Source organism: Pseudophryne corroboree, chromosome 11, assembly GCF_028390025.1.
Source record: "Pseudophryne corroboree isolate aPseCor3 chromosome 11, aPseCor3.hap2, whole genome shotgun sequence".
Lineage (NCBI taxonomy): Eukaryota > Metazoa > Chordata > Amphibia > Anura > Myobatrachidae > Pseudophryne > Pseudophryne corroboree.
Window position 1 is genome coordinate 90,772,919 of NC_086454.1, and position 12,478 is coordinate 90,785,396.

Below are 12,478 nucleotides of genomic sequence, written 5' to 3' on the forward strand. Positions count from 1 at the left end.
CTCTATAGCCCAGGGATCCACCTGAGAGTGAACCCTCTTGTGGCTGAAATTTCGGAGACGCGCCCCCACCGGGCCTGGCTCCGCCTGTGGAGCCCCAGCATCATGCGGTGGATTTAGTGGAAGCCGGGGAGGACTTCTGTTCCTGGGAACTAGCTGTATTGTGCAGCTTCTTTCCTCTACCCCTGCCAAGAAAGGACGCACCTCGGACTTTCTTGCCTCTTTGTGATCGAAAGGACTGCATTTGGTAATACGGTGCTTTCTCAGGTTGTGAGGGAATATATGGCAAAAATTTGACTTTCCAGCCGTAGCTGTGGAGACCAGGTCCGAGAGACCGTCCCCAAACAATTCCTCACCCTTATACGGTAAAACATCCATGTGCCTTTTTGAGTCGGCATCGCCTGTCCATTGCCGAGTCCACAGGACCCTTCTGGCAGAAATCGACATAGCATTTATTCTAGAGCCCAGTAGGCTAATGTCTCTTTGGGCATCTCTCATATATAGGACAGCGTCTTTTATATGCCCCAGGGTCAGTATTATAGTATCCTTGTCCAAGGTATCAAGTTCCTCAGATAAGGTATCTGTCCATGCTGCTACAGCACTACACATCCAGGCCGACGCAATTGCCGGCCTTAGCAGGGTACCTGAATGTGCATAAATGGATTTCAGGATACCCTCCTGCTTTCTATCTGCAGCATCTTTTAGGGTGGCCGTATCCTGTGACGGCAGGGCTACCCTCTTGGATAAGCGTGTTAAAGCTTTGTCCACCCTATGGGAGGATTCCCAGCGCAACCTGTCCGTTGGCGGGAAAGGATACGCCATAAGCATCCGTTTGGAAATCTGCATTTTCCTATCTGGAGATTCCCAAGCCTTTTCACATAACTCATTTAATTCACGTGAAGGGGGAAAGGTCACCTCTTGCCTTTTCTCCCCATACATATAAACCCTCTTGTCAGGGACTGGGGTTTCCTCTGTGATGTGTAACACATCTTTCATTGCTATAATCATGTAGCGGATGGCTTTAGCCATTTTAGGCTGTAATTTTGCATCATCGCCATCGACACTGGAGTCAGAATCCGTGTCGATATCTGTGTCAACAATTTGGAATAGTGGGCGCTTCTGAGACCCTGAAGGCCTCTGCGCTGTAGGATCAGGCATGGGTTGAGACCCTGACTGTCCCAAGGCTTCAGCTTTATCCAACCTTTTATGCAAGGAATTTACATTATCATTTAAAACCTTCCAACATATCCATCCAATCGGGTGTCGGCGCCGTCGTCGGCGACCCCACATTCATTTGTACCTGCTCTGTTTCCACATAGCCTTCCTCGTCAAACATGCCGACACAAGCGTACCGACACACCACACACACGGGATGCTCTATTTGAAGACAGTTCCCCCACAAGGACTTTTGGAGAGACAGAGAGAGAGTATGCCAGCACACACCCCAGCGCTAAATGACCCAGGAATCACACAGTAACTTAATGTTAACCCAGTAGCTGCTGTATATCAGTTTTTGCGCCAAATTTATGTGCCCCCCCCTCTCTTTTCACCCTCTTTCTACCGTGTTTCTGCAGGGGAGAGTCTGGGGAGCTTCCTCTCAGCGGAGCTGTGGAGAGAAAATTACGCTGGTGAGTGCTGAGGAAGAAGCCCCGCTCTGTCCCGCGTTTTGTGTGTAAAATAATGGCGGGGGCTCATGCATATATACAGTGCCCAACTGTATATATGCTGCTTTTGCCATGAGGTACCCAATTGCTGCCCAGGGCGCCCCCCCCTGCGCCCTGCACCCTAATGTGACCGGAGTGTGTGGGTTTAGTGTAGGAGCAATGGCGCACAGCTGCAGTGCTGTGCGCTACCTCATATGAAGACTGAAGTCTTCTGCCGCCGATTTCGAAGTCTTCTTGCTTCTCACGCCAGCTTCTGGCTCTGCGAGGGGGACGGCGGCGCGGCTCCGGGATCGGACGACCAAGGGTGCGTTCATGTGTACGATCCCTCTGGAGCGAATGGTGTCCAGTAGCCTAAGAAGCAGGACCTATCTTCTAGTGAGTAGGGCTGCTTCTCTCCCCTCAGTCCCACGTAGCAGAGAGTCTGTTGCCAGCAGATCTCTCTGAAAATAAAAAATCCTAACAAAATACTTTCTTATTAGCAAGCTCAGGAGAGCTCACTGAACAGCACCCAGCTCGTCCGGGCACAGATTCAAACTGAGGTCTGGAGGAGGGACATAGAGGGAGGAGCCAGTGCACACCAGTATCCTAATTCTTTCTTAAAGTGCCCTGTCTCCTGCGGAGCCCGACTATTCCCCATGGTCCTTACGGAGTCCCCAGCATCCACTAGGACGTTAGAGGAAAAAATAAAAAAATAGGAAACTAGCTAAAAAGAGAAGAGATCATTACGTTTCACTCCTTAGAGCTCCACTTGGCTTACACATGCATGTATCATATGATGTACATGCAATCCTACTTGGCACATAGAGACTGCCGGCTCTCCAGAGAAGAGAAGCCCTCCCCTTGGTGATGCTATTTACAGGTTGTTTATTACACAGTCATGCACAGCAGTGCACAAACAGAGCTTCTGGGCCCATGTACCTAGAGCGCGCTGCGTAAGCAACTGCTCCATGTGCCTCGGCAGAAGCTTTCTAAAGTAATGACTGTAAACTGTACTACTACTCTGTATCAAGGATCACCTGCAGCCTCTACAGGACACTGTACCCCTTCACATACCTGGTCAAATTCCAATGCTCCTGGGTATAGCGGCCATCCGAGGAACAGCTCGGCGATCACACAGCCCAGCGACCACATGTCTATGGCTTCACAAAACGGCAACCCCAAAATTATCTCAGGCGCTCTAAAAAGCAAAAGTACAAATACGTATGATGAGTATGTTAGTGTACAAGAGGTAAATCAGAGGTTTTAAGTCTGAAATATTCTATAAAGCCCACGCCAGTTTTTTTTTCATATTAATATTTTAATGAAAATAAAAAAGAAACCCTGCTTATTATATTAATACTGTGAAACATTGCTATGTATTAGAAAACTTGATTAACCATTTTTTTTAATGCTTTCTAACATTAACAATCCAAAGTTATTAGGCTTTGATACGATTTATGTTACATCTTTCAATAAAACCAATTTTGTACTGCGTATTATTCCTATTGCATCTGAATATACTGTATGTAGATAGACTAAACATATTAAACCATACAAAGCACATTCAGAGACATCTAACAGGACTGAAGGTTTTGAATTGAAATAAACATGAAGAAAATTAAACCGTAAGGTGTTTCTCTGTGTACTGCCTCTTTAATGTGTTGGAGTTATTTACCCTTTAAGAGTGAAAATGTTAAGATGTGGTTTTCGCCTGTCCTATAGGATTGTTAGGGGAGGAGTTTGTGGAGATGTTAGGAAGATTTAATACCTCTTTGATCTGATTCACCATCCCTATATCTCTGTTGTGTGTGTGTGAATTAACTGCATTGTTTCAGCTCACTCAAATGAAGACTACAAGCAATTTACTACATTGGTTCAGCTCACTCAAATGAAGACTACAAGCAATTTACTACATTGGTTCAGCAAACTCAAAGCAACAAGAATGTGGAATAATAGCAGGGGGAGTTCCCATATAATAGGCTTTTTTTTTTGTTTAAAACATCTGGTTTAAACTAGCAAACTCTGCCACAAACTATACTATATTGACTTCCAAATACATTTTCTTATTGAATAAACACTTCAAAATACAATACAAATGTAAATCAGGGTCCAGGGAATGTTGTGCCAGATTGAAAATATTCAGGAACAATTTAACCCTCCTGTTCAAGAGAGTACACCGCTTCAAATCATACACTTAAATGTGGAGAGGGAACTGACCCCTTTCACATGTGGTGCTCCTCCAAATAACCAAACTCTGTACTGTATTTATACATATATAAATGTATAATGAAATACCAATAGCCCAATCCCTGTAGTTTTCTATGTCCGTGACAAAGAGAAATACATTTACATTATTGATGGAAAACAATGTGAGAAAATCCTCTAATTCATCTGGTATTCTCATGCACTACGAGTGCCCGGGTGGGCTACACAAAATGTTCCTAGGTCACCCAAGCACATATCCGAGATCTCTCTCCAGCTATGGCTATTCACATCAGGTGGGACTCCCCGAATACGATCAGTTACTGGCAAAGCAATAACCATCAAAATATTGGCCATCGGATTACATTTGGGGCAGTTAATGTTATTAATACGCCCTGAAAGTTTAAAAAAAAAAAAAAGTTATCTTGAAAAGCCCTAACCTGCCACTAAAGTATAAATGGTTCAGGAGAATCGATCTACATTACACTATACGCAATAGATGTTCTGAATTTGCATAGTCTGGTATTACAGACTGTGCTTTTAGCGGAGTCTGTATTTTGGTTTGTTTATTGTGTTTACACAAAGAGAAAATACCAATGTCTTTGCATCACATGCATAAACTGTTGCAAATTAACAAAGATTATACAAATAAATCAATCTATGCTACTAAATAAGCTATTCATAAAAATCTAGATTTTAAAATAAAATTATGTAATAAAATAAAATACATTTTTTGTTCTAGAGCAGATACAGGTCACCCCCTATTGTCAGAATGTTGCTCTAGGGCTTTATTTCTTATATAGCGCAGCATATTCCGTTGCGCTATACAAACTGGAACAACAGTAATAGAACAAAACCGGGTAATAGCAGACAGACATAGAGGTAGGAAGTCCTTGCTCGCAAGCTTACAATCTATAGATATATGTACACCCTATTCTCACCATGTTGCTCTAGGGCAGATATACGTACCCCCAAGCGTTAGCAATGTTGCTCTAGCGCAGATATACGTGCCCCCAAGTGTCAGCAATGTTGCTCTAGCGCAGATATAAGTACCCCCAAGTGTCAGCAATGTTGCTCTAGCGCAGATATACGTGCCCCCAAGCGTCAGCAATGTTGCTCTAGCGCAGATATATGTACCCCCAAGTGTCAGCAATGTTGCTCTAGCGCAGATATACGTGCCCCCAAGCGTCAGCAATGTTGCTCTAGCGCAGATATATGTACCCCCAAGCGTCAGCAATGTTGCTCTAGCGCAGATCTATGTACCCCCAAGTGACAGCAATTGTTGCTCTAGCGCAGATATACGTGCCCCCAAGTGTCAGCAATGTTGCTCTAGCGCAGATATACGTGCCCCCAAGTGTCAGCAATGTTGCTCTAGCGCAGATATACGTGCCCCCAAGCGTCAGCAATGTTGCTCTAGCGCAGATATACGTACCCCCAAGCGTCAGCAATGTTGCTCTAGCGCAGATATACGTACCCCCAAGCATCAGCAATGTTGCTCTAGCGCAGATATACGTACCCCCAAGTGTCAGCAATGTTGCTCTAGCGCAGATATATGAACCCCCTATTATCACCATGTTTGCACTAGGGCATACAAGGGAAACCACAAATTACAAATATGCATGCAGAACAGTTCAGCCTGCATGTGGGAACAAGCATACATTCCCAAAAGTTCATAATAATTTTGTTCTCTTAAAACAGATTTTTTTTAAAATAATCAAATCTATTTTACGTCATAAATTCCTGTTACATAATATACAAATAAGTGCTGGCTTGCTTTGGCTATATTTTGTTAAGGGGGGGTACTCACGGAGCGATCGCTGCTTAAAATCAAATCAATCTGACTAGATTGCTTAGATTTTAAGCAGCGATCACTCCGTGTGTACCTCCCACAGCGATAGTGATGCGCAGCCCCGCGCATCGCTATCGCTAGATTGGCCTGAGAACACAAGAACAAAGGAACTGCCTACAAATCTTCGTAAAGATCAGCATTTACAGTCCATATGGTTTATCTGACATGCCTCATTATTAACCCATTGTACCTGAGGAGGTACACCTGCATACAAACTGCACACTGTGTGGCAGCAGTAGCTCAATATGATGAACACATTTCTTAGCGGGTGGAAATCATCGCCGACATCCTACAGAAGAAGACGGTTCACTGAAAACGTAAGTACGAGGAATTTACGGCTGGCCACCCGGAGCACGGCATGCAAGCACAGACACGGTGAGAAGTTAATGTTTGAAATGAAAGCTAAGGGCAGGAACCGTTCTACTAAGTAATCTGCTTCAGGTACACTAGGGTGTGTAAGAACAAACTCTGTTACCAAAGCAATCTATGCTAGTAACAGAACGTAACTAAATCATTAACAAAAAGAAAAACACTTAGTCCTTCATCACAGTATTAGACGAGGCATCAATTTAAGTTGCCTGCTCAAGACTACCGTCATACTTTCAAGGGGTACAAAGTTGACTAGAACTCTAATTCCCCCTCTGCTCAACAGACATATTGGGGGAGATTGATCAAATCTTTTTTTGTAATGCTGGGTACACATTGATAGCTATATCTGCAGATCAGTGGATCTGCAGATATATCTATAGGTGAATCGGGCAGTCTGTTGTCCATACACACTGCCCGATCCGCAATGACCGACGTCACAAATTGGACGGGCATGTACATGCGCCCGCCCAGTTGAGTTGTCAATCTCTGGCGGCCTCTGCAGCATGTGTATGGGCGGTATCTGTAGATATATTGGTCATCGTGTGTGCAGCACGAATGATGGCGTTCACAGACATATCGTTGGTACACACTGGCCGACGGCCCGGCGATATACTGGTCGTTTAATAGAACGGTCAATATATCTGCTAGTGTGTACCCAGCTTAATAAAGTTGTGAAGATGCTCATACCAACCAGTTTCCCTTTATAGCACAGCCTGTAAAATGGGAGTCACAAGCTGATTGGTTGATTTGGGCAACGTCTCTACTTTATCACCACCATTTGATAAATCTCTCCCATTATAAGGTTCTCATGCTGCAGAAATAGGTGAAGACTTCTGGTCTTGTATTAATGTAATGTGACTTTTGGAATAATTTTAGTCCCATACTTTTTGCAATGCAGAACATAAAAAACTTGCACTTGTGACCATTGGAATAACGACTGCTGTTAGAAAAATGCTTACGGTTGGGGAGGGAATCCTCGTGGGACCAGATTGCCCATTTGTGAGCAGTCACATATGAGACAGCTGAGTAGCAGCACAGGTGATTGAACAGCTGTACGTGACACTTGTGAGCTAGGAAATAGACTTACCATCTGACACTATTGTACTACTGGGGGTGCTGCGTGAGCCACATGCTGCAGAATGAGTCTGCAAGACCCAGGCACGTCCAGGCTCCAACTGTGGAAGCAACTGACACAATACCAAGCACTCAGGGGATTGGGTAATAAAATGATGTTGCACAGAACGGATTTAACAAGAAAACACGTGTGCATTGCTAAAACACAACTGAGAGTAGCTCCATTGTTATCTTTAGCAAGTAATGAATTAAAAACAAAAGCCCCCCATCCCTTTAACTAATTAACATTTCAGTTTATGTACCTAGATACAATATACAGCATTTAGTAGGACTTGCAAAGTCTTCATGGCATCCCACGAGTCTGGTTAATTTAGCTTTAAGGGAGAAACCAGGATAACCCAGTCTAATTTGATATTATTTTGAGACTATAAATGTTATATAGTAGCCAATGGTAAAGGATGTGTTTTTCCACATACGCAGTGAACTCTCACAGCCTTCCATGTGTCATCTTGATTGTGCAAAGTCCAATGCTAATAACGGCAGACCAGAGCAATCAAATGCTGCATCTACCAGTCATCTCCAAGAGGCTCTGAATATCAGCACAAGACACAGAAAAGAATTTCCCTAATTGCGTCACTATGGGAATATACATGGTGCCCAAACAATATATATCATCTATAACACCACTCACACAAGGAGGAAAACTTTGGCACTGTAAATTGTATAGAAGGAAAATGCTGAACACAAATTACAAGTGTTTCAAACTCGGGATCCGGTTTGAAGATCGACAGTGTCTAGGTCGACAATGTTTAGGTCGACCACTATAGGTCGACAGTCACTAGGTCGACATGGATGGAAGGTCGACATGTGCTAGGTCGACAGGTTTAAAGGTCGACATGAGTTTAAAAAAATAATAATCTTTTTTTGAATTTTTTCATACTTAACGATCCACGTGGACTACGATTGGAACGGTAAAGTGTGCCGAGCGAAGCGGTAGCGGAGGCACCATGCCCGAAGCATGGCGAGCGAAGCGAGCCATGCGAGGGGACGCGGTGCACTAATTTGGGATCCCGGTCACTCTACGAAGAAAACAACACCAAAAAAAAAAAAAAAAAAAAATCCTCATGTCGACCTTTAGACCTGTCGACCTAGAAACCCTGTCGACCTAAACATTGTCGACCTAGACACTGTCGATTTGATGAACCACACCCTCAAACTCAGTAGCAGAACTTGGACCACAGGAAAGGAGAACACATGTGCAGAGCGGTTTTTTTTTTATTATTATTATTTTAGTGTATTAAAGTGCTTCTAGTACACTCCTAAAGTACACCTATTCTCAAATTGTGCCAAATAACCCCAGACTTTTCAACTTAGCTGCGCCATGCAATGTGCTACATTAATATATTAATCCTAAATACTTTGCACACTATTAACGACCTAGGCCCTCATTCAGCTCTGATCGCAAAAGTCCGCAAATCTCAATCAAGCGATTTTTGGACCTCGGCACATGCAGAGTAGCTGCAGTGCGCCTGCACGATCGTTCACAGTGCAACCGCATCCCGGAATGATGAAATCACTATGCGATCACCCTATGATTGACAGTGGTCTCCATCGGGGGGTGTCAACACAACATTGCAGGGCGTGATCTGGACAATGGAGGCGTGTCCAGGCACTTGTCGGGGTGGTCGATGGCGGCGGTCCGCCTGCTGCTGTGTGATTCAGCGATGTGATCGCAATTGTTTTGTGACTGCATCGTTAGCCACCGCTTGGCATGCTGGATGTTTTTTCCCAGCACTAAGCGACTCGCACTGACACTCACAGCATGCTAGGCGACTCGCACTGACTCACACAGCATGCTAAGCAACTCGCACTGACTCACACGGCATGCTAAGCGACTCGCACTGACTCACACGGCATGCTAAGCGACTCGCACTGACTCACACGGCATGCTAAGCAACTTGCACTGACTCACACGGCATGCTAAGCAACTCGCACTGACTCACACGGCATGCTAAGCGACTCGCACTGACTCACACGGCATGCTAAGCGACTCGCACTGACTCACACATCATGCTAAGCGACTCGCACTGACTCACACGGCATGCTAAGCGACTCGCACTGGCGCACACGGCATGCTAAGCGACTCGCACAGACTCACACGGCATGCTAAGCGACTCGCACAGACTCACACGGCATGCTAAGTGACTCGCACTGTGCATCATCATTAATATGCTACTTTATACAAATTATTTTGCGACAAAAATACTAATCCTAAATATATTATTTGTGATGTAGTCAAATGTTGATAGGCGTGCTGACATTGAGACACGGCAGCTGGGCCCCTGAACACACCGCCGGAGGCTGATTATGAATGTCGACATTTTGACTGTCGACACTTTGCACCCGACATCATTATTTAGTACACTATTAGCTACTGAGTATACTATCAACGAATTAAGATGCAAAATTTGTGAAAAAGAACAAGCACGGGAACTGCTACAGCCGTGTAGAGAATAATAGATGTTTGAGAACACATCTGTACGTTCACTTTAACAGTATTCTTAAACATATAAGAATAAGTAAAAAAAAGTCAATAAATGGCTGACCAGTTTTCTTTATAAACTGTTAGGAACAGGAGCGCAAAACGAGGGCAGCTCCATTTTTCACAGTCCTGAAAGCAGTGTGAGAACGAGAAAAAACAATAGTGGCGTCTGTAAAAACAGACGGTCAGGGCATAGTTTAGACAACCTGACCCGAGTGGAAAAATATCCTTTCAGTCTCTTCGGAACTTGCTTTATGGAACAAAATGATTAAAGCAAATCGGTCAATTAAACACAGCTAAGTCAGCCATTTTATGTGCTGCGGCTATGACCTAGGAGAATTCAGCCAATTGAAACGCTAGGGACAACATCTTTGAGAGGTGACCACAAAGCAGCATTTCTGACACAGTGGACAGTAGCATGTGGCAGTGTGTGAACACGAGACCCACTGGTGTTTGGAACAATGATCCAATGCAAACTCTACTTTCTCATGCCGTCAGCACCATGTGACTGAGTCAGACTGCACCACATGTACGATACACTGACAAGAGAACGTCAAGATAAAGTTTGCATCATAAACGGGGAATTTGTGCCTTGTAAGCTGATTGGCAGCATTCTCATGAATTCTGGCTCAACCCATAAAATTGATGTATAGAAAATGTATACTATCAGGATCACTTTAATCATGAGAAGCAACTGCTGCTGCTGCTTATAGCACTGTAAATGTCAGTCACAGATTCTGCCACCCAGATTTGTGGCCTTCCATTGTGTGAAGCTTTGTGACTGAACAATCACATATGCAATTTCACAACATATTATCACCAGGAAACCAAGGACTGTACATTTTTCAGAAAGCTAAATAATCGACCGCAGCTCATCTACTCAAAGTGTGTGTGTGGGGGGAGGGGGGGGGGGGGGAACAGACCTCTCTCTTTCACACAAAAGCTACTGCTATTAGTAAAGGTACGCCACGCATCTGTTACACAGCTGCAACCCCACTACTTCTATTTTGTATTCTCAGAAGCGTGGTCTTGCAGGCACCGTCTTGCTGGGAAATATTAAGTCATCACCATTAGAGATTCTATTTCAAGTTTTGAATATCTGGAAAGACTGCGTAGTATACTCAGTGGTCAGAAGTGTTATTCATTACTGAAAATGGAAGAAATGATCTCACAGACATATAGACACTAAACACAAAGTAGGCTTCGCTAATTGAAAAAACAATATTCAATGTAACACTTTTGGTGATGAATGTGACACAAGCTATAGATTCAATATCAATAGTACAGTTGGTCTAAAATAAACTCAGATGACTGCTGCCTGCAAAAATGCACATTGGGAACTTGTGATTCACATTTTAGCCACTTTCACTGCAGAGTCAAATCTATCACAGATCAATCATCTCTGCTACTGGAAAACCTGCTGTTATACAGAACTCTGCAGTTTCTTATCCATTTTCACTGACAACTGCTAAACAAAACCTTATTAAATAATAACTTACACTTAAAAATAACATTCAAGAATAAAAGCTATGTAAAAAAAACAAAAAAAACAAAACAAAAAAAAAACAACCAGGCCGTTAAGGCAATTACCCACGATTTGTTTTTGTGGTAAAATCCTGCTTTACTGCAATTTTTGGAGGGAGTAATTCAATCACCCTGCTTGTTTCATGCTCGATTTTGCACAAAAGCACACAGGATCCGGGATAGGTTCACGGATCCATGTGTTTTCGCGATTGTGGTAGCAAAAACACGGCACTTATCAGGGATTTTGTTTCTCTTACCTCTGGGCAGGAATAGGATCCCGATGGTTGAGATCCCAGGCTGTCAAAATACCGACTGCAAAATTCCAACACAGGTCACAATGCCGGCGCTAACATCCCAAAAAGATCACAACATCCCAACCGCTGGGATCCCGAGCGACGGACTGCCAGCCCGCCAGAGAGGTAAGCTGCCGGAAGGGTGCGTGGGTGTATTGGGTTTAGGCTGCGAGGGAGGGATAGACTGCGGTATAAGAGGACGGGGGGGGGGGGGGAGGTAACGCACCCACCGGGAGAGTTAGGGAGGTTATGTAATAGGAATATATTACTTATCAGTTAGGTGTCGGTATTCTGACTGTCGGCATACCAAGCGCCGGGATCCCGATGCCATCTCAACTGAATTATCCCCCAGTGGAAATGTAATTTCTCACATTGGGTAATTCAATTGATAATTGATTTGCCGCTCCAGAATAGAAAGTTGCATCAGTCCAACTACATCAAATTTTCCCTCAAACCTCCCCCAAAAGAGGTGTGAAGGAAAAATGGCCGAGGCATACCGTAACTCGCAGACATGTGCTCAACCGGACACTGCAGCAATGCCTGTTGGCATATTGCCAGCAACTAAACGGCCCCTTCCCCACCCACAGTGTTTTAATTTTATATATATATATATATATATATATATATATATATATACACACACACACATATATATATATATATATATACACACACATATATATATATATATATACACATATATATATAAATTGTGCGTAGAACTATCGTATGAATGACTGTCCAAAACCTGGAATAAACATTTTTGCTAAGAAGCCAGTATGCGGGAGTCACTGTTTACTGTACGTTTGATTTGGCAAAGCATGACTCTCTTTGAACTTGGCACTCATAGTTAACAAGGCCATGTCTCTATATAAAACGGAGGGTGCTAGTAAATGTTATAAACCGTTTACAGCTATTAAATCGTGGTGGCAGTCATGGTCCGAGGGTATTCGTTCTGCCCTTAATACCATAATCCATCATACAA

At 43.7% G+C, this 12,478-nt stretch overlaps 1 protein-coding gene across 3 annotated transcripts in view; it reads right to left on the minus strand.

The window, feature by feature from the left end:
• The window catches only part of HIPK3 (homeodomain interacting protein kinase 3), a 159,927-nt gene that overhangs the window by 52,607 nt on the left and 94,842 nt on the right, over positions 1–12,478 (minus strand). For all 3 annotated transcript variants that reach the window (XM_063944518.1, XM_063944520.1, XM_063944519.1), the window contains exon 3: positions 2,715–2,838. In XM_063944518.1, coding sequence (XP_063800588.1) covers positions 2,715–2,838 — 124 coding nt within the window. The remainder of the gene's footprint in view (positions 1–2,714; positions 2,839–12,478) is intronic.